Raw genomic sequence first — 20,218 nt, 5'->3', positions numbered from 1 at the left:
AAATATTATTTTTCTGCTCAGCTTTATATATTTGGCTAATTGGTATTTACTTAGAAAAGACTCTAAGTTGTGATTTACTGATTGCGAAATATTTGACCTAGAATTTTTAAATACCCAATTCACCTCCCTTTGAGGAATACACTAATTTCAACACCAATGTATGAAAAATTATAAAGGAACCAACTCTTATATATGTCCATGTAACTTTTGCTTAAATGTGAGACAAATGCAAGGGAGTCCTACTCATAATAATTAGTATAAAGAAAATAGAAGTGAAATTCTTTTACTTTGTTTATCATATTTTATAGTACTTGAGCCTCCCTACAAATGACATATTTTAAATATAACACTAAAATCCACTAAGTTTTTTTCCCTTATTTTTTTGGAATTTATTATTATTGCTTGTTAGTTGTGGGATGCTTTATTTCGTTTTGACATTAATTTAATATTTATTTATTTTTGTTATATAATTATTGAACCTTTTAATATTTATTAAAAACTATCTAATTCTGTTGGCATTATCTAATTTCCGAAATGTCAAGGAATTATAGAAAATCTTTAATAAATTTATTCACACACACACACACACACACACACACACACACACACACACACACATATATATATATATATATATATATATATATATATGCACACACACACTTTTAATTTTTTTTTGGCTAAAAAAGGCACACCTCGAATTATTTTATCCCGTTCCGACCACTGGCAGTGTAGAGTTTGGTCTCGCTCTCTCTCTCTCTCTCTCGGCGGAGCAATGGCATCGACTAGTGCTCTAACAGCTAAGGTTTCTAACTTGCAGGTAGCAACTGACTGGAAAAGGCCTTCCTCGTCGTCGCTGTCCTTCTGTAACTCCTCCTCTCTCCATCTCTGATCTTTTCCTTGTATGGTTTGGTACTCTCCTATTTTAGGGTTTTCATTTGCCCCTGGGACTGTTAAATATGTGTACATGAACATGAGTTTGTTTAAGGACGACATTTCACAATGACCCTAATGTGATGATTATTTCTGTTCGAAATTAAGAATTTATGCTAATTCGAGTATGTTATCACTGATTGCTTCATCTATGTCTCTATACTTATATAGAAAGGGGATTTTCCATCACTTGAGTGTCCACTTTTCTATTTTCTAAAATATTAGTTAAATAGTTAAACTAATGACAATATGGAGAAATATATTAATTATCTCATGAAGCAAAATCACGTAAGCACACAAACATAGTTTATCAGTCTACGAATGAGCTAAAAGAGATGGTTTACCCTTGGTAATGGTGGCTATTGCTTGAAGAAGATGAAGCCGAAGAGAGGGAATCAGGAAAAATGATTGGCCGGCTATAGGTGTGAAAGTGTGTGAATCCACTTTCCAATTGGCCAAAAGATCCTTTTATGGTGGTGAAATGAGATGGATAATGTATTGGGGGAAGCCCATTGGTTGGTATGGTTGAATGAGTGGTAGAAAAGTTTCTCACAATGGATAATGTTGAGAAAGAAATAGGAAATAGGGTGCAATTTTGGCTCAATAAGGGTGAGCCAACACAAGGGTATGTGCGGGGGCACGGTATTGAGCCAATTGGCCCTATCTCTTAAAATATCAGATGGTGGAAAAAAGCAAGAGGCAAGGTTAATGTTTGGGGGCAACTATAATTAAGGTGTATTGAAATGGATTGATGTATGCAAGCAAGGGATTAGGGGGTGAAATCTGCATGAGCCTTCGGTGTTATGTGACATTGTGTGTGATTTGTGGATTTTGGGCCAGTGTGGATGGGTTAGTTATCAATTAGGGGTTAGTTAGGGGTTTGGATGAAATAGGAGTTTGATGTGTCAAATGGGTTTGATGGGGTTCAATTTTTAGAGGTTAAGGATCACTTGAGCTTTCAATTGAGAAATTAGGTTTCCAATTTAGTCCCAATTTCTAAAATGAGATCCAATTGGGCCTTAATTTGGTGAGCAAAGGTCAATTGGGCTTGAATGGAGAAACTGAAATCAAAGTGTGCCTGAATTTTGGAGAATATAGATGCAATTGGGCTTCAATTTGAGAATTGATGTTCAATTGGGCCTCGATTTGAGAATTGAGGTTCAATTGGGCATTGCTTTGAGAATTGAGGTTCAATTGGGCCTTAGTTTGAGAATTGGGGTTTGTAAGGTGCATATTGTGTTAAAATTTTAGGGAAACAGAAGTTTGAGTGTGCACTTCTAGGTTTTGGTTGTGCTCATTATGACAGTTAGGGTTTTTAATTGGGTTTAATTTGGTTTGATGTGATGATTTAGGGTTTCAATGGTATTCAATTGGGTTCATGAGACAATTCGGTTTTCAATTGGATGGTTCTAGGCTTGAAAAGTGAGATTGACTTTGAAAAGGAGGACTAGAATTCTGTATGTGCTTTGATTAGAGAATTAAGGTCCCATTGGGGGTAAACATAGGTCAAATAGGTTCAAATTACATGTTTTTGTGAAATTTCTAGTTGAATGCGAGGTTTTGACTTTGTGTTTGTGTGGTGTATGTGAAGATGAGAGATTGGGCGCAAAGACCTTTGTCGTGTCTTGTTTTATATTTGTTTCAATTGTTTTGATGTGAAGAAATGGGGTGATGTAGTCTTGTGAAAATGACACCCTCTGGAGGAAAGGAACTCTCTTATATTTGCTTATCGTGAGATAGGAGGAGAACGAGGTTAAGTGCAACACTCTGGGAAAGAATGTTCAGACAATTGGTTGGCTAAATCTTCATAGCAAGCTAGGGGTACTGAGTTCGTGGGGTTTGGTTGTTAGGTTCAAGAATTAGAAGTGGTTCAAGAAATTCTAGAAGTTTAGGTGATGTATTTGATAGTTGATACCTTAGTGGGTGATAATTATGGTTTTGACGAGAGATTGGCCAATGAGCATCCTTTGGTTTTCATTGATGGGGGAAGAGCTATGAAGGAATAAGAAGCTTGTGGGGACGATGCTCTAGTTATGCTTGATGTTGTGGAGGATAGTGTGGTAAAAAGGGAAGTAGCTATGACAAGACAAGTGATGGCAAGCTTTGTTCTTGTTGGATAGCAGTGCAAATGTGTGTTAATGTTCAAAGGGGAATATTGATGAAAAAGTTAGTTAGGGAAAGGAGAAAAAGCAATGGGAAGATATGTTGGATGATGAGAGTGATGTCATTAGTGAGTTTTCCTGTGATGATGGCTTGTTATTGGATGATTGTAGGAGAAATATGGGTATGTGTTTGAATCTTTTGAATTACTTTGGGATTTATTGAATGTACCACCATTTCCTATGGAAGGTTTGGAAGGAGTGCCTATTTTTTAGGAAGATGGATTGGGTAAGAGCAAAAATGAATAGATAGGATTTTGCCTCTTCCTTAATGGGAAAGATTTATGAGCCCAAAAACTTTTGAATAAGATGTGGCTATGGTTGTCCAGTCCTGGAGGAAAAAAAATCATCCAGATGGTGGCAAAAAGGAAGTTTAAGAAAAGTCAAAGCATATTTTTTTGTGAATCAATGTTTTAAAAGGCGAAGGCATAAGGCAAGGCATTTTACTCCTAGTGAGGCAAGGTGTAAGCCTCGAGGCGTTGAGGTGTAAGCCTTTTGGGAATTAAAATTTTTATTTTAAATTGTATATACCAAAATAAATATGAAATTATTAAAATTTTTTTACAGATTTTGTTATTTGAATTTTAAAATTGAAAAATAGTTGGAAAAAAGAATTTTAAAGTCTAAATACATAAATTTGCCTCATGCCCATGGCATGGACTAATGACTATAATGAGACAGCCATGTACACACTTAATAAAAATGACAAAAGGGTACAAAGAGGCTAGGGGAATAGCTCCTTTGTAGATTGGGAGAACACTTGGACGAGAGACAAGACTCAAGACATGAGACAGAGAAATTGTTGAAATGCGGGACGAGAGAAATTCTTGAAGACACCAATTGGCCCATCAAAGAAAGAAGATTGGGAATCGTGCTCTGCAAGAGAGACAACAGTGTTGGAGGAGAATTCTTGCCGGAGCAGATCAACACGACTTTTTCGAAGAGAGGCTTTGTTGAGGGAATTGCTTCGTCGAGTGGGGTGCTTTGTAAAGGGGTTGCCAACATCGAGGAGAGATTGGAGCCTGAATGAATGAAGGGGATTTATGCCCTAATATGCTATTTTCTATTTTAAAAATATCTTTTGTATTTCAGAAAATAGGTTGATATCTGTGTATGCCTTAAACTCTAAGGCGTGAAAGGCGTGTTCTTTTGGCTGAGGCATATGGCTAGCTGCAAAAGGTGTATGCATATGAGGAGTTTTGCATTTTAAAATATGCCTTGGGCTTTGCTTGAAAACGCATTGAGGTGCGCCCTAAGAAAGCCTTTTAAAATACTTTTGTGAATTATAATGAAAAGAGTTTAAAGAGGATTTTGTCAACTAATTGGGGATGCTATATTGAAAAATGCAGTCCTTTGCTCTGCATTTGCTGTTTTTTCCCATCTTTTGGCTGTTTATTGCACTTTTTGAGGATTTCTGTCTTTATTGGGGAGAAGTTGACTCAATTGATGCTCTACGATACGATTCACTGTAGTAATTTTTTGTTCTCTGTTCTCTTCTTCTCAGAAAGTTTTCTTTTGCCCCTTTTTGAATATTCTTTCTTCCTTGATGGAATCATTTTTTTTCCTTCTAAAAAATAAGTAATTTTATATTATTTTAAATGTGTATATATATATATATATATATATATGCATATGTATGTATGCATGCGTATGTGTTTGTGTGTGGCCCCTGGCAGGCCTGCCCCTTCCTCGGACCCTGCATATGCAGATCTTTGTGCACTGGGCTGCTCTCATATGTATGCATGGATGCATGTATGTATGTATGTATGCATGTATGTATGGGTGTGGAGTTGCAAGCCTACTGAGCCAAACTTAAACTTGTTCGAGTTTAAGCTCATTAAGTCCATCATGCCAAAATTTGAGTTTGAGCTTGAGCTTGAGCTTGTTAAGTCTATCATGCCAATAGTTGAGTTCAAGCTCTAGCTTTGTTTGAGTTCACTGCACTTTGAACTTAGCTCGCTTCATTTGTAGTTCTAAGCTATTTTTGGCTCAATCATGATCTTTCATAACTTCCTAGGGAAAACTTTTTAGTGGGGCAGTGAGGTTTGAAATTCATTTAAATGTACAATCAGATGAGCTTTGTAGCCACTACGCCATCCTATGGCCTCCAAGAGTAAGAGAGTATATTCCTTTTCATTAAAAAGAAGGAATTGTCTTAAAGTTAAAATATTTCTTACTTATTTATATCCTTTTGCTTTAACTTTGTCCCAACTCCTTGGAATTAAATGGCAAGGAGTACTTTCTTTAACATCTCCTTCCTTCTCCATCATTCATTTTGGAGAAACAAGAACAAGTCTTCATAGGTAGTATTTAATTTTTAAAACTTATATGTTCTTACGTGTACGTACTTGTTTGTTGCTTATTATTATATTTCCAATTGCATCTTATTTTTTTGATAATAAAAGAAAGCCTATTAAGAATGGAAAGTTCTATAGAATGACTTTGAGTGTGTTGTGTGCTTGTAAAATACCCTTAAAATTAATAGAAAAGTTATCGTCTCTCTCCATCGACCCCTTCTGACCACTCATCTCTCTCCGATGACTCCTTCTGACCTATCGTCTCTCTCCATCGACCCCTCGTCTCTCTCTGACGACTCCTTCTGACCTATCGTCACTCTCCAACAGCCCCTTCTGACCACTTGTCTCTCTCCAATGACCCCTTCTGACTTATCGTCTTTCTCCATCGACTCCTTCTAACCTATCGTCTCTCTCCGACGGCGCCTTCTTACCTATCATCTCTCTCCAACGGCACCTTTTGACCTATCGTCTCTCTCCAACGACCCCTTTTGACCACTTGTCTCTCTCCGATGACTCCTTCTGACCATTCGTCTCTCTCCAACGACCCCGTACAACCTTTCGTCTCTCTTCGCGACACCCTACAACCTCTTTGCTTCGAGGTCTCTTCTCAGTCTGAGCTTTGAGGTTTCTGCCAATGTTTCTAAAAGTCGAGGTGGTAATCGCTGCAACGCCATGTTCACGGAGGTCGATAATCCCGAAGGTTCATGCAGTTTTTGAGGAAGTTTGAAGATTAAGTGTTGACATATGCTCAAAGATGGGGGGTTTTATTTTCTTTTTTGTAGAATCCAAGACTTTTGAATTCTTAGTTGAGGAGGGTGGTTCTTATTTCATGTTATGCATTTTTGAGCGAAATCGATACTATCTTTGATCTGTTTGCATGGGCAAAGAGAGCGCAAAACGTTTGTTAGCTATTGTGGAGGAGCTAATGTCCTATGTAATTCTTGGTAATTTTGCACGAACATTCAGAGATGGTGAGAAAATATTTATTTTGCAGTTGGGATCCAATGCACATGGTTGTTTTTTAATGATCTCGAAACTTATACGTGGCCGTTGGAGAGGATTTTTGGTGGTGGTAGAAGGAAAACTAGGCAGTGGGTGGAGAGGGTTTGGATTTCATCTACGGAAAGCCATTGCTCTTGAGACGTTAGCCAGCAAACAGACATCCCAATCAGCACTTAAACTCATAGGGGAGAATTCCAAAACCTTTCTGTTGGCAGTGGTGGGGGGGGGGGGGTCGGAGAGAGGATGGCGGTACCAAGAATGGAAAGCAATTAATGCCATATTCTCAAAATTCAAAATTGAGAAATCATAGCCACAATAGTCGTGATTTGGGTACTAGGAAGGAACAAGCAAAATCAAAGGCTAATGTTTCAGTGGAAATTATTGAAAACGTTAGTGGTAACACAAACTCTTATGTATCTTTGAATATAAACCTCAGATTGCATAGTAGGCCGGATGGAGAATGGGAGGTAATATGGTCCAAAGTTACTCAAGCTCAGGAAGTGGGTTGTATAGAGAATATCAAGGAAAACAATAAAAGTTTTAAGCCCAAAGCTCCCTTCAAGCCAAAGCCCATTCCTAATCCCAAGCCCATCTCAATCTGGCGGCCCAAACCAACACAAGCCTTTCAAAACAATAAGTCCCAGAATCTAGAATCATCATCTTCAGCCTTGGGGAGTTCAGTGAGAAGGGGCGATGTTGTGGTTCTTGATTTGAAGCAATCTGAAGTTGATCACCGAAGCGTGTCGATGTACTGAGCTCTTAGGCTCTGAGAAGACCGATATGGAGCATTTAGGCTTTGATGAGGTTGATAAAGAGTGCCTTGGCACCGGTGAGTCAGCAAACACATCCGATGTTGAGGAAAACTTGCAGCGAGACATCCAATTGATTCTTCAAGAACATTCCGGTAATATTTTCAGGAAGTGGGGAAATTCTGAGTAGTGGGTGCTTGAGCTGCGAGATGGAAGAAGAGTTGCGGTTCCAATTCAGATTTGTTTGCCACCTAGTGAAGTCATAGTGGGTTTAGAAGGGCAAAACCAATTGTCCTTGGTTCCGTTGAAGCCTGCAGATACTTTGGAGGTGTTACCAGCTCAGTTTGATGTGAATGATGTACTTGTGGAGGATTGGGCCTCGGAAAACGATACAGAGGTTGCTGAGCTACCTAACGAAAGGGGTTTGTCACCTTTAGCAGTGTAACCACTAGCTTATTCTTTACCCTTGACTATGGAAGGACAGGAAGTTGTCGATGTGGAGAGCCCAGTGAGGGAAGTACCTTATTTCGAGTGGTTCCAAAGAAGATTTAAAGGGTTTGACAAATTTCTGGGCACACCCTTACAAGGTTTGGAAAATCAAGTAACCACTTTTTTGCTGGCTGTTGAGGCTGAATTACACCGTAGTGCTACTTTGGAAAAAAATGCACGTGACATGAAGAGAACTGGTGCGAAATGTTTAAGAGAACTGAAAGGTTTATTTAATTCAATTAAGTATGGTTCTACTTCATCTAGACGCAATGGTTTTAATAGGGAGTGGGGTCTCTCTATTTCTAAATGAATCTGAAGATACTTTCATGGAATGTCAGAGGATTGAATGAGGTTGAGAAGAGGCTTCAAATTCGTAATTTGTTGCGTACATGGAAACCTGATATTGAATGTTTGCAAGAGACTAAACTTGAATAGATTACTAGAAGAATTGTCCGAAGTATATGGAGTTGTCCATATGTAGATTGGTTGTACTTGGGTTCAGAAGGAGCTTCTAGAGGTATTGTCCTGATGTGGGATCGAACGGTAGTGGAAAAGGTGGAGGAAGCAGTGGGGTATTTTTTTTTTCATGCAAATTTAAAAATGTCGGTGATCAATTTGAGTGGGCTTTCACATGTGTTCATGGGCCAAATTTGAACAAGAGGCGTAGGAAAATGTGGGAGGAGCTGACAGGGCTGATTAGTTGGTGGGATTTGCCATGGTGCCTAGGAGGTGATTTTAATATAATCCGCTTCCCATTAGAAAGACTAGGGGCTGTAAGTTATAATGGGGTTATGCATGAATTTTTGGATTTTATCTCTTTTCATGGGCTGATGGATATGTCTATGGAAGGAGGCCTTTACACCTGGTCCAATTTTTCCTCCGCTTCTAGAATAGACCGGTTTCTTTTCTCTCCCTTCTTGGCGGAGCACTTCACTCAATTTTCACAGAGAAGACTGTCCAAAATGCTTTCTGATCACTACAAATTCTGTTGGGAGGGGGGGGGGGGGGAGTCAACGGAGAGGTAGAACTCTTTTTTGCTTTGAAAATATGTGGTTGAGGGTGGAGAACTTTGTTGATCAAGTGAAGGAGTGGTGGGCATCCTATTCGTTCCAAGGAAATCCTAGTTTCATACTAGCTAAGAAATTGGCAGCTTTGAAGTTGGAAGTTGGATTTAAAAAAGTGGAACAAAGTGGAATTTGTGAATGTCACTGTTAAGATACAGCAACTTTATTGAATGACTTGGATGTTAGAGAGGAAACTCATCTTTTAACTGCTGAGGAAAAGTTAGAACAAGCTACTCTCCGCACCAATATTGAAAAGCTCACTCTTTTAGAAGAGATTAGTTGGTGGCAGAAGTCTAGGGTGCTACATTTGAAAGAGGGGGATGCAAATACCAAATTTTTCCATAGAATGGCCAATTCTAATAGAAGAAATAATGGTATAGAGAGCCTTGTGGTTGATGGTGCCTCGTCTTCCGATCAAGGTATGATTGCTGATTACATCACTCAATTTTTCATGAATTTATACTCTGAGCAACAAGTTAGTTGATCGTTCCCAGAAGTCTTAGTATTTCCAAGAATATCCAGTGATAATGCAGATTGGCTAGATAGACCATTTGAGGAGGCGGAAATTTTTGATGTCATACAAAATTTTAATGGTGATTAAAGCTCCCGGACCAGATGGATTTACAATGGCTTTCTTCCAAGCTTGTTGGGGGATTCTCAAACCTGATCTTATGGCTGTGTTCCATCATTTTTTTGATAAAGGTCAGTTTGAGAAAAACCTGAATGCTACTTTCATCACTCTCATCCCTAAAAAAAATGAAGCAATTGAAGTAAAGGATTTTCGCCCTATTGGTCTTGTTGGGGGGGTTTATAAGATCATTGCTAAGGTCTTAGCCACCAGACTTCGCATGGTTATGGAAGATATAATTTCAACTTCCCTGAATGCTTTTTTGAGGAACAGGCAGATTCTTGACCCTGTACTTATTGCTAATGAATGCCTTGATAGTAGATTGAAAAATGGGATGCCAGGGCTTCTTTGCAAATTAGATGTTGAGAAGGCTTTTGATCATGTAAATTGGGCTTTTTCTTATGCAGTTACTAGAACAGGGTGGGTTCTCTGCAAAATGGAGGCGGTGGATTTTCTTTTGTATATCTACAGTTCGTTTCTCCATTCTGATAAATGGCACTCCTTGTGGATTTTTTGAGAGCTCTAGGGGGTTGAGACAAGGTGACCCATTATCTCGTTTGTTGTTTGTCTTGGTTATGGAAGCCCTGGGGAGAATGTTGGATAAAGCTGTCCATGATGGTTGCATGTCAGGCTTTGGTGTGGGACGTATAGAGGGAAGAGCTTTGGTGGTGTCTCATCTTCTCTTTGCAGACGACACTCTTATTTTTTGTGACACTAATCTGGATCAGATTTTGTTTCTCCATGTGATACTTATGTGGTTTGAGGCGGTCTCTGGTTTAAAGATAAATTTGGGCAAGTCAGAGTTGGTTCCTGTTGGTACGGTGTTTAATTTTGACTTATTCTTGCACGTCCTCGGCTGTAAACAAGGTAATCTTCCTATTAAATATTTGGGTCTTCCTTTGGGAGCCAAATTCAAGGATAAGACAATATGGAACCCAATTTTGGAGAAGATAGAACGAAGGTTAGCAGGGTGGAGACGTTTGTACTTATGTAAGGGAGGTAGAGTCACGTTAATTAAAAGCACTCTATCTAATTTACCGACTTACTTTCTATCTTTATTTCTTATTCCTGCTGCTGAAGGAATTTTTTATGGGGTGGCATTGGTGATGAACCAAAATTCCATTTGGTTAAATGGGATACTGTTTGCTATCCCATTTCTTCAAGTGGTTTGGGGATAAGGAAGGTAAGACAGTTTAATGAAGCTTTGCTTGGGAAGTGGTTATGGAGATTTGGGATGGAGAAGGCTGCTCTTTGGAGGCAAGTGAAAGAGGTGAAATACGGCTGTGAATGGGGTGGTTGGTGTACTAGGCCTGTTAATGGTCCACATGGTGTTGGCTTGTGGAAAAATATTAGTCGGGGATGGTCTTCTTTTTCTTGCCACGTTCTATATGATATTGGAAATGGGTCTAAGGTGAAATTTTGGCAAGACCATTGGTGTGGTGAGACGTCTCTTGCAATCAGCTATCCTGATTTGTATAGATTTTGCCAAGATAAGGAAGCTAGCACGGCTGAGCTTATGAAGTTTGATAATGGAGTCTTGTTTTGGGATGTAAGTTTCTTTAGGGGTATGCATCTTCGGGAATTAGAGGCCTTGGCTGGTTTTATGGATACCATATATGGTGCTTCGGTGAAGGGGTCTGGTGAGGATAAGATGTGCTGGAAATCTGATAGAGAGAAGGGCTTCTTGGTTAAAGGTTATTATGGTATTTTAATGGGCTCCAAAGATTGTGGCTTTCCTTGGAAAAGTATTTGGAAGCAGAAGATTCCATCTAGAGTAGCTTTTTTTGTTTGGACTGCTGCTTTAAGGAAATGCTTAACGATTGACAATTTACGAAAAAGAAAGGTTTGGATATTGGATTGGTGCTACATGTGCACGTGTAATAATGAGACTGTTAATCATCTTTTTATTCATTGTCCGGTTGCAATGGACTTGTGGGTTATGGTATTTGGTTTGTTTGGAGTGAGCTGGGTTATGCCGCAATCTGTAGTGGGACATCTAGCATGTTGGCAAGGCAGCTTTGGTTGTTATCGAAATGGGTTTATTTGGTTGATGGCTCCTCATTGTTTATTGTGGTGTCTTTGGAGGGAGAGAGAGAGAAGGAAAGATCCATTTCAGACCTGAAGCTATTTTTCTTTACAACTTTGATGGGTTGGTTGGCTGCTTTTCGAAACCAATCATTTGCTTCTGTTTTTGATTTACTATATTCTTGTAATTTCTGTTTTTGATTTGTTTACCACATGTACACTCCTTGTGTAATTGGTGTTCATTTTCGTTATGAATAAACTTATTACTTATCAAAAAAACGAAAGTTATGTAATATGACTGTAAGACCAGCCATGGTCTATGAATTAAAATGTTAGACAACTAAGAAACAACATATCCAAAAATTAGAAGTTGCTGAAATATGAATGCTAAGGTGGATGAGTGGTATAACATTAAAGGATAAATTAAGGAACGATCCACATTAACTTAGGCATAGTGATGGTAGAAGATAAGGCAATAAGGTAAGGGATGGGCAGGCTTAGATGGTTTGGGAATTTGAAACGTAGGCCATATAGTGCGCCAGTGAGAAGGAATGAGCCAGTTATTGTTAGTGGTAGTAGAAAAAATAACATGGAATGAGATAGGGAGGAAGGACTTAATAGTTCGTAAGTTAGCTGAGGAAAATGCCCTTGATCATGTGAATTGGTGGAAAAGGATTCATATAGCTGACGCTGCCTGGTGGGATTTAATGCTTGTTGTAAGAAAGGAAAGGATTGCTATTGATAGAGTATAATATATCCTCACAAAAAGAGAAATAAAAAAATAAAATGAAAGACTAAATCAAAGTGAGAACACTGCAACTAGTTTGAAGCAAAGTAAAAACTGACTAATTTGACTAAGTAATCCCCTTTTTCTAACCTTAAAATCTGACTATGAAATCCCCTTTTTCTCCCATCGTAATTGATAGAGCACTTGAAGTCAGATAATCATCCATATGCTTAGAGAGGACAACTGTCCGACAGCTGTTGTGCTTCTACATCCTCCCATAGGCACCCACCACACGAGAAAAACGGGTAGGAAAAATACCAGCCCCAAACAGCTCGTTCACTTGCTTCTACTTACCCATTTCATCATCCACAAAAATTGGAACGACCATCCAGAAAAGATGGAAGCTTATAAGGAGGTATCACACAATAAATTAGGATATTCTAATACATACCAAATTGACCATGATCCTAACTAAAGTTAAGCTTTCATTACAAATAAAATCACTATTTGGCACACTCATAATCAGAAACCTTCCCATCTGTTTTCCTCAAGAAGGTTTTTCCTAGTTATCCTCCTTTTTGTTCTTAACCTTGAGTTATGAAGAACTTCCTTTGATCAAAATGTTATCCTCACTATTTTTTTTTTCAAAAGCTTGATTACTTTGCATGTTAGAATTGTTTTATCTATCAGTACGTGGGTTCCTCATTTCCAATCTTTTTTCTTTTGCCTCGGCATCTAAGGGGTATTGACCTTGAATGTAGCTGACTTTCCCAAAACAAGAAGCATTCCCCTCGCCCATATCTGTATCCGCCTTCTTGTTGTTTGAGCCTGTGCTATCTGGTCATCCACCTTATCACCAGCCATCTGCCTTTCCTGCCCCTTGCACAGTCTCCATGCACCAGAATTTCTTGTTGGGATCCTCATTGTCGCACTACTTGCCCAGTCCTCGTCCAATTAACCCACTTAAAAAATTCTCATGATAGCCACTCGGACGGTCCTGTCTTGCCAGACAAGGAGCACTCTCAATGAACCACAAAGTCTTGCCACGTTTTGCCTGTGCACTCTCCTCGAGATCAACACAGCTGTCCGAATTTGTCACATGGGCCTCTCGCCACTTTTATTAGTTTGAGCTTTAAGCCATTTTCTCATTTGTTTCATGATCCCAATGCTATTTTTGCTCTCTATTCTTTTAGTTGGAAAGCTAAAGTTCCTTCAAAGATAAAGGCCTTTATGTGGACTACAACCCTTGAGAAAATTGGATGCTGGTTTGGGAAAAAATCAGTACTTGGCCTCACTTTGGTGTGTTGGTTATGGATTTTTCAGAGGGACAAGCTTTCAGGAGTTCCAAAGAGATTGGAGGAACACGCTGACTTGATGATCTCTCCACTCTTGGATGTTTTTTTATCTGTTTAGTTGATCTCGGGAGATATCTTACTCTCCCTCTTGTAAATTCTTTACCTATTAATGAAATCTTATTTTGTTGTTTAAAAAGAAAAAGAAAAAAAAAAAGCTTTGTGTTGGTGCTTGGTTTTGGCTGTCATTTGTTGTACTTGGATTGAGAGTAAGTGCCATAGTTTCTGTGGGTGTGGCTACTTCTTGTAATTTGCTTTGGAGACTGGCATAGAGTAGTGTTTCTTGCTGTGTTGTGGGTTTCAGTGAACGGCCTCTTTGGGCATGTCTGTATGGAAGTTTTACAGTGGGATTGGATTGCTTTGCTCCATTAGAGCTGTCTTGTAATTTTTTTTTTGCTGTTTTCTTGTGAATCAGGAGGATATTTTCTTTCTTCTCTAATACAATTCTTTGTTTATCCCCCCTCCCCCCACCCCTAACCCAAAGTAAAAAAAAAAAAAAAAAAAACTTTTGAACATCTGCTTTGCTTACATGATGAACAGCCACAGACTTTCTATCATATTGGGCCTCTGCAAAAACCTAATCTGTTGGGTCCTGACACTGGGCGTGCTCACTTAAATAATTAAACCTTAATCCAGTTATTACTTTACTAGTCAAAAGTTGGCCCAAATTGGACAACACAACATGGCCCCTTCCATCCCAAAATTTTCATCCTTTGTCCGCCTACCACCGTAACTCTGGCATTATGTGAAGAGCCTGCTTCTCCTTTTCCTTGTGCATCGCATCACTTCACTGTCCTAAAAGATTCTTCTTCCTAGCTGTTGTAGCCAAGACTACCTACATGAATGATATTCTGCTGTGCTCATGCACTGATGACTCCAATGTACCAAACTCTTGCACAAACCCTCTCCAACCTTCTCCTTTCAGCCCTCTGGAACAAAAACTGAGAATGTCTTGTCACTTCAACCCAACTCTAGCTCCCAAGAAATTTCCCATTTTCGTAGGCCTAACGTCCAATACAGCACCCATGCAGTCCTAGTGCTACTGATTCACTTTCCCTGCCTACCAAAGAATGACGATAACCCTTCTGCAAACCATTTTGCTGCCCCCCAAAAGAGATACCCACTGATTGTGGCTTAGGTTGCTCTCCAAAAGAAGCAAAAGAACTTCTTTCCCCACTCTTTCCAGCTTCAGATTGAAGGATTTCCCTTTGATATGAACTGAATGCCTGCTATTCCTTCTGTCATGGTAGGCAACACCGAAACAACCATGGTTGCAAAGGGAAACCACCATAGAGACAGAAGCCATTCCCCACTCTTTTGCACAGGAGATATTATTATCCTCAAAAAGATTAATGGAAAATCATTTTCTTTGCTGAAATCTATGGTCTCACTGCATTCAATGAGAATGTGAACCATTTTGTTAGTCAGTCAGTACTATCATCATTTTGATGTAAATGCATAAGCAATAAGCATGTTAGGTTTTTCTTTGTTTCCCCATGACACCATCATTTTTATCGACAGTTGAAGCATGCACAAGAGAAAATGGTTGGGAAACTCAGTAATAAAACGATGAACTTCTTATTTTCTTTTACTACCAACAACTGGCTCTTTGAGACTCTTTGATCGAGTTGATTTCTTGATTGATTATATATTTTGTTTTTTTCTTTTGATAGAAAGTGATTATGGGATAACAAGGGTTAAGATATTAACTTTTGGCATATTGATTTCTTGTATGGGTTGAGTTTCTTGATAGAAAATTCCTAATATTTCTTTTATGATTTAAAAGCGATCCATGGAAACTTACCCTTCTTCGTCCTCTATTTTACAGGTAAACTAAATCCAAACATGAATCATGTTTGTATGCAGGTTTTGTCTCAGCCTGGATATTGTAAGGTTGGCCATAATCGTAGATCACTTTGCATTTATGGTCTATTTGGAGGAAAGAAAGACAACAATGAGAAGAGTGATGATGCACCTTCAAAGGTCAAGCAATTTTAACTTTCTTGTGGTCATAAATATGTATTGGAAATATGATTCCCCCTATTCTAGACAACTTGAATTCTTCATTGACATCAGCACATGCTGTTCCTTCTCAAATTTAAATAAATTTCCCCTGCACATGCTCGGGTAATGAATTTCATTTCGATGTTTTTCTTGTTCTCTCTCTTTTTTCTCTCCATGGTTTTGACTGCAGGTATTTATTACAAGCCATGTGAGTAACATGAATGATTAATTCTAATGTTATAGTAAACACCTATATCTTATACTAAAAAAAGGAAGAAACAAAAAAGAAAACAGTTGTAGGACATGCAAGCTGAGAAGGTTATGGGTTGATATTAGTCTAGACAGACAAAATAAGTGATAGAGGGTTGTAGTAGTAGCCCAACATGTAGGGGTTTCAGTCCTGAAGCCATATTTGTTGTTCAAGAAGTTTACTAGATATATATGTAGTTGTATAGTTGTAAACACATTGAAAACTGCTTTTGCAATTCTGAAAAAGTAAGTATTTGATACCTAGGTTTAGTATTAAGGTTGTAAAGCTGAGCAAGGAAGAGTTCTGATCTGGCAGTTTGTACTTGTAGTGGAGGGTCCTTTAGTAGAAGAGTAGGAGCTACTGCAGCATACATTTTATGGGAGAGAAGCAGAGTAGCCCTAAAGGAAGATTAGGCAATCCCTAAGAATTCAGATACTGCATGGTAGGTGTGGGAGGAGTAGAATGATACAAGGAAGTGTGATGTAGGTAAACAAACCCTAACCAGAATGTTAATGTAATTATGTAACAGTGAGCAAGAGGATCAAAAGAAGATCAAATGCTCAGCCAAAGGGTTGGTCTTCTGGAGTCTAAAGCAAGGAAAAATAAATAAGCTTGTTTTTTGGAACAGTATTTTGAAATAAAATTGGACTAACTCCTTGCATCAATCAGAATCGTTTATATGGCATAAACCCTTATAAGAAAAATGGATGAAAAAGGCAGAAAACCTCCTAAAAATAATGTGGTAATGTAAATAGTAGCAGGAATAGTGTCACCCTAATGCAAGCTAGACACGATTTTGGGTGTCGCCCTAAACAATTTTGGGTGTTAATCCAAGCTAGACTAAAATTAAAAACCATGCAATAGTACTTTCTGAAAATTTTTTAATATTCTGAAACTTGCAAATGAAAAACACAAAGACACAAAAATGCATATACTAAGCCTACAAAACAAAAACACAAAATCTCCACTACAAACCAACTATTGGAAAAATTATTAATAATTGTAATACGAAAAGAAATAACATGAGAGGCAAAGATCTCACCAGTGGCTGAAACTAAAATTGGTAATGACAACCACTTGAAAAATACTATTGTAAGTACCTTTGATGCAATAAATTTGATGCTGCTAATGAAAATCAATTCAAAGAATATTTAAGCAATGAGGGATTGCAAGAATTATTCAAATCTAAAATCAAGATTCAAATCCAAGAATATTGAAGAAACAATAACTTGACCCATAAATCTTTATTGCATCTTCATGATTTTAGGGCCGAAGAAACAAGAATCCTTGGATTTGTTTGAGTCTTTAGGAGAAAAGAAAGGAAAAGAAAGGAAAGAAAGGAAAGAAAGGAAGTTTGGAGAACGGATTTGTTTGGTTGGTGAGAGACAAAACCAAAAGAGAATATAATATAGGAAAATCTTGTTTTGAAAATTGGAAATGACTGGAATTTTCTGAAAAGTTCAGAAACTGCAGAACTACTATTAGGTTTTTTTTAACTGAAATTTCAGAACAGAGATGGTGAGATGAGAGACTCACAGCTAGGGAGAGATTAATGGAGAGACTGGAAGATGAAGAAGAAGAAGAAAGGAGAAAGACAGAACAGAGAAGAAGGGAGGATTGATACAGAAGATAGGGTGAAAGAGCAGAACAGGGGCATAACAGAAAACTAGAGAACAAGAAGAGAAGACATCACCAACCATTTTCCAGGGACACCGGCAGGAATTTGTGGTAGATTAGAGAACTTGGAAGTTCTATTGTGGTCTCTATGTGGTTGGAAGATCATGGCCAACAGCATAAAAACTTAATAAGGAAGATAAATCCTAAGTTCCTAACTCGTAAAAAATAGGTTTTAAACCCAGCTCTCCAAACTAACAAGAAAATAACTAAAAAATAAAGGAAATTCCCTAAAAATAAATATGCTATAGTAATATGAACTGTCATCTCTCACATTAGAATTATAGCAGTAGTGCCAGGAATAGTAGATTAGTAGTTGAAAAAAAAGACTGCTGCTCGCGGATCAAAGTGGAAGACAAAAGGTATTGTGGGATGCTGGTAAGATGAAGTAATATAGGGGAGAGTAAGGCTGGTAAGATGAAGTAATATAGGGGAGAGTAAGGTATAATGGTGATGTGGGCTATGTGAGAGTGTATGATTTTTTTTTTCTTTTTTTTTTTGGGGGTGGGGGAGGGGGGTGGGGTGGTTTATGTATAGTGACTGTATTGTGAAACTTGCTGAAAATGTGGGTTATGCAGGTCAACTGAAAGTGCAGGCCCAACTTAACTATTATTAATTAGTAGTTAAATAAGGTCGGTCATATCCAGAGTAAACTAGCAAAGTACTATCAGTGATCAGATAATTTCATCACACATGAAATGGATTTTGAAGCACTAGTATGGTGCTTCTCCCTTTTAATATTCCTGCAGGCCATGATACATGATTGGGCGAGTCATTGTCTTTACCCCCAATTTTGGCGCAAGTTCACTGTCCTCAAACATTAAAGGACCACCATGGCATCCTTTTGAGTTCCAATGATGGAAATGATATTTCTCCCTCCTCTTTTGCATCATTTTTCTCAGTAGTAGTTTGTGCTAGAATTCATATGCCTTGTGATGTCAAGCCTTTGGTGCTCATTTGTTTCTTTTAGCTTTAGATCTTTGGGGATCCATGCAGTGATTTGTTCAATTTTTTTTTTCCATCTGGCTTGGCTAGTTCGATATTGAATAGCTTGTCATTGAGAGATGGCTGCCTTTTATGATTAGACCGTTCCTTTTGTAAATTCTTTTCTCCTATTTTAGCTGCAAACTGTAAAGAGACTCTTATAGATTTCTTTTCTATATTTTTCCCTGAATGTGTTTTGTTTGATTATAATTACTGTCACTTATAATAGTTGGTTGCATACTGCTTATGTATTTAGTTGATGCTTGAGCATACTCGTGAGCCGCTATATGGTAGTTGGACAGCTTGTTCTTTTACATAACTAGGGCTTGTTTGATAGTCATTTCCTTTTTATTTTTGAAAAAAAATAATATAAAATGCATTTAGTTTTTTGAGAACTGCTTTTTAAGAATTTTCTTGAAACTTGGAAGCAGTCCATTTCCAGGAAATAACAAGAAGTTATTTTCTTAATTTTCATGAACAAGATTGGGCCAAAAATGGTGGATTTTAAATTTGAACCACCTGTAGACTTATCCTTTCCTGTTTTGAGAGAATCCATTTGTGATCATAGTTTATATGGAAATTCACATGATACTGCTATCTGGCTGAAGGGTCAACCCTATTGCCAGATAAGCTGCATCATCTGTTACAGAAATGCTGTGCCACATGGGATGATTTCCACTCAAGACTCCCTGATGTATCAAGCATGCATGTCCGTAGTTTGTGGCCATAAGATGCTGCTTAGATACTTTTTATTTTGTTAGTTCCTGTCAAACAATGAAGCTGTGCAATATGTCCTCCATTTTGCATTCCTTGAAACTATGCTTAAGAGGATCGGAACTTTGTTGATATTGTGCAAAATAAAATGGTGTCAGTGACTCTGATATGTCCAATGAGGCTAACTCTACTTCATGCTAATTGATTTTAGGCAGGGATTATGGGGAACATGCAAAATTTGTATGAGAATGTGAAAAAGGCACAAATGGTTGTCCAAGTTGAGGCTGCGCGGGTGCAAAAAGAACTTGCTGTGTTTGTATTATACATCCATTTTTTTCAGAATTTATGTTTCTTTTGCCTGTGCACGAATGCTTAGTTTGGTTTTCTTTGCTTTTGTTTTGATCCTCAGAGCAGAATTTGATGGATATTGTGAAGGCGAACTGATAAAGGTATCTTCTCTGTTAACTTTGCTTTGGTCACAATTTAATCCTTGCTGAGTTGAAGTTTGGTTTCATTGGTTTAAATTTTGTGACTTAGGACGGATAGCAGCTGCATGGATGGACTGACTTGGTTTATTTGGAGGCTTTCTCCTGAGAAAAGGAGTAGGATTAAGTCAGTAGATTTTAATTGATTAGTTAATCATTAGCATTTATGTGGGGGATATTTTAATTGTCGAGTTTTGGGGTTTTAAATTTAAATAGTAAGGGATTTTGTTATAATTTTCCTAATTTGAGTTTTTATGAAATGTTAGGATGTATTGGGGTTGTGTAGGCTTTGGATTTATTGAATCTGCTTGGATTTTATGTGTTTTATTCCAACCTTTTTCTCCCTCTTCTCTCTCTTCTTTTCTGTTGTTGATGGTACATCAATTGATATCAGTGCGGAATGATCCTTCCCCCTTCTTCTCTTTCTATCTTCCACCACACACTCAAATTCTTTCTGACAAAGAAAAAAGTCATTGTTCATGACAACTTGTCAGAATGTCATCGTCAGTCTGGAATCCATCCACATACACAACAGCAGAAATCAGATCCAAAAAAATGGTTACTGTTAGAGGTTATTTATGTCTTTTAGTATTATTATTAAGTGTGTTAGTATGTTAATTAGTGAGAGTTAGTAAGGGTATTATTGTCATTAGAATGTATTTAATTTGTATTATAAATAGAG

At 38.0% G+C, this 20,218-nt stretch overlaps 1 protein-coding gene across 4 annotated transcripts in view; it reads left to right on the top strand.

Moving 5' to 3' along the window:
• Window positions 1-655: 655 nt before the first annotated feature.
• The window catches only part of LOC131157274 (nucleoid-associated protein At4g30620, chloroplastic), a 32,111-nt gene continuing 12,548 nt past the window's right edge, over window positions 656-20,218 (top strand). The window contains exons 1-5 of one of the 4 annotated variants that reach the window (XM_058111284.1): window positions 682-741; window positions 821-866; window positions 15,254-15,408; window positions 19,263-19,363; window positions 19,461-19,500. In XM_058111284.1, the coding sequence (XP_057967267.1) occupies window positions 15,271-15,408; window positions 19,263-19,363; window positions 19,461-19,500 (279 nt within the window). In that variant the 5' untranslated portion in view covers window positions 682-741; window positions 821-866; window positions 15,254-15,270. Of the gene's footprint in view, window positions 867-15,253; window positions 15,409-19,262; window positions 19,364-19,460; window positions 19,501-20,218 lie in introns of all 4 variants that reach the window. The other 3 variants (XM_058111283.1, XM_058111281.1, XM_058111282.1) reach the window with 3 other exon arrangements.

Source organism: Malania oleifera, chromosome 6 (genome assembly GCF_029873635.1).
Source record: "Malania oleifera isolate guangnan ecotype guangnan chromosome 6, ASM2987363v1, whole genome shotgun sequence".
In the NCBI taxonomy this organism is placed as follows: domain Eukaryota; kingdom Viridiplantae; phylum Streptophyta; class Magnoliopsida; order Santalales; family Ximeniaceae; genus Malania; species Malania oleifera.
The sequence above is the reverse complement of the archived record's forward strand: the minus strand, read 5'-3'. Positions and strand labels throughout refer to the sequence as shown.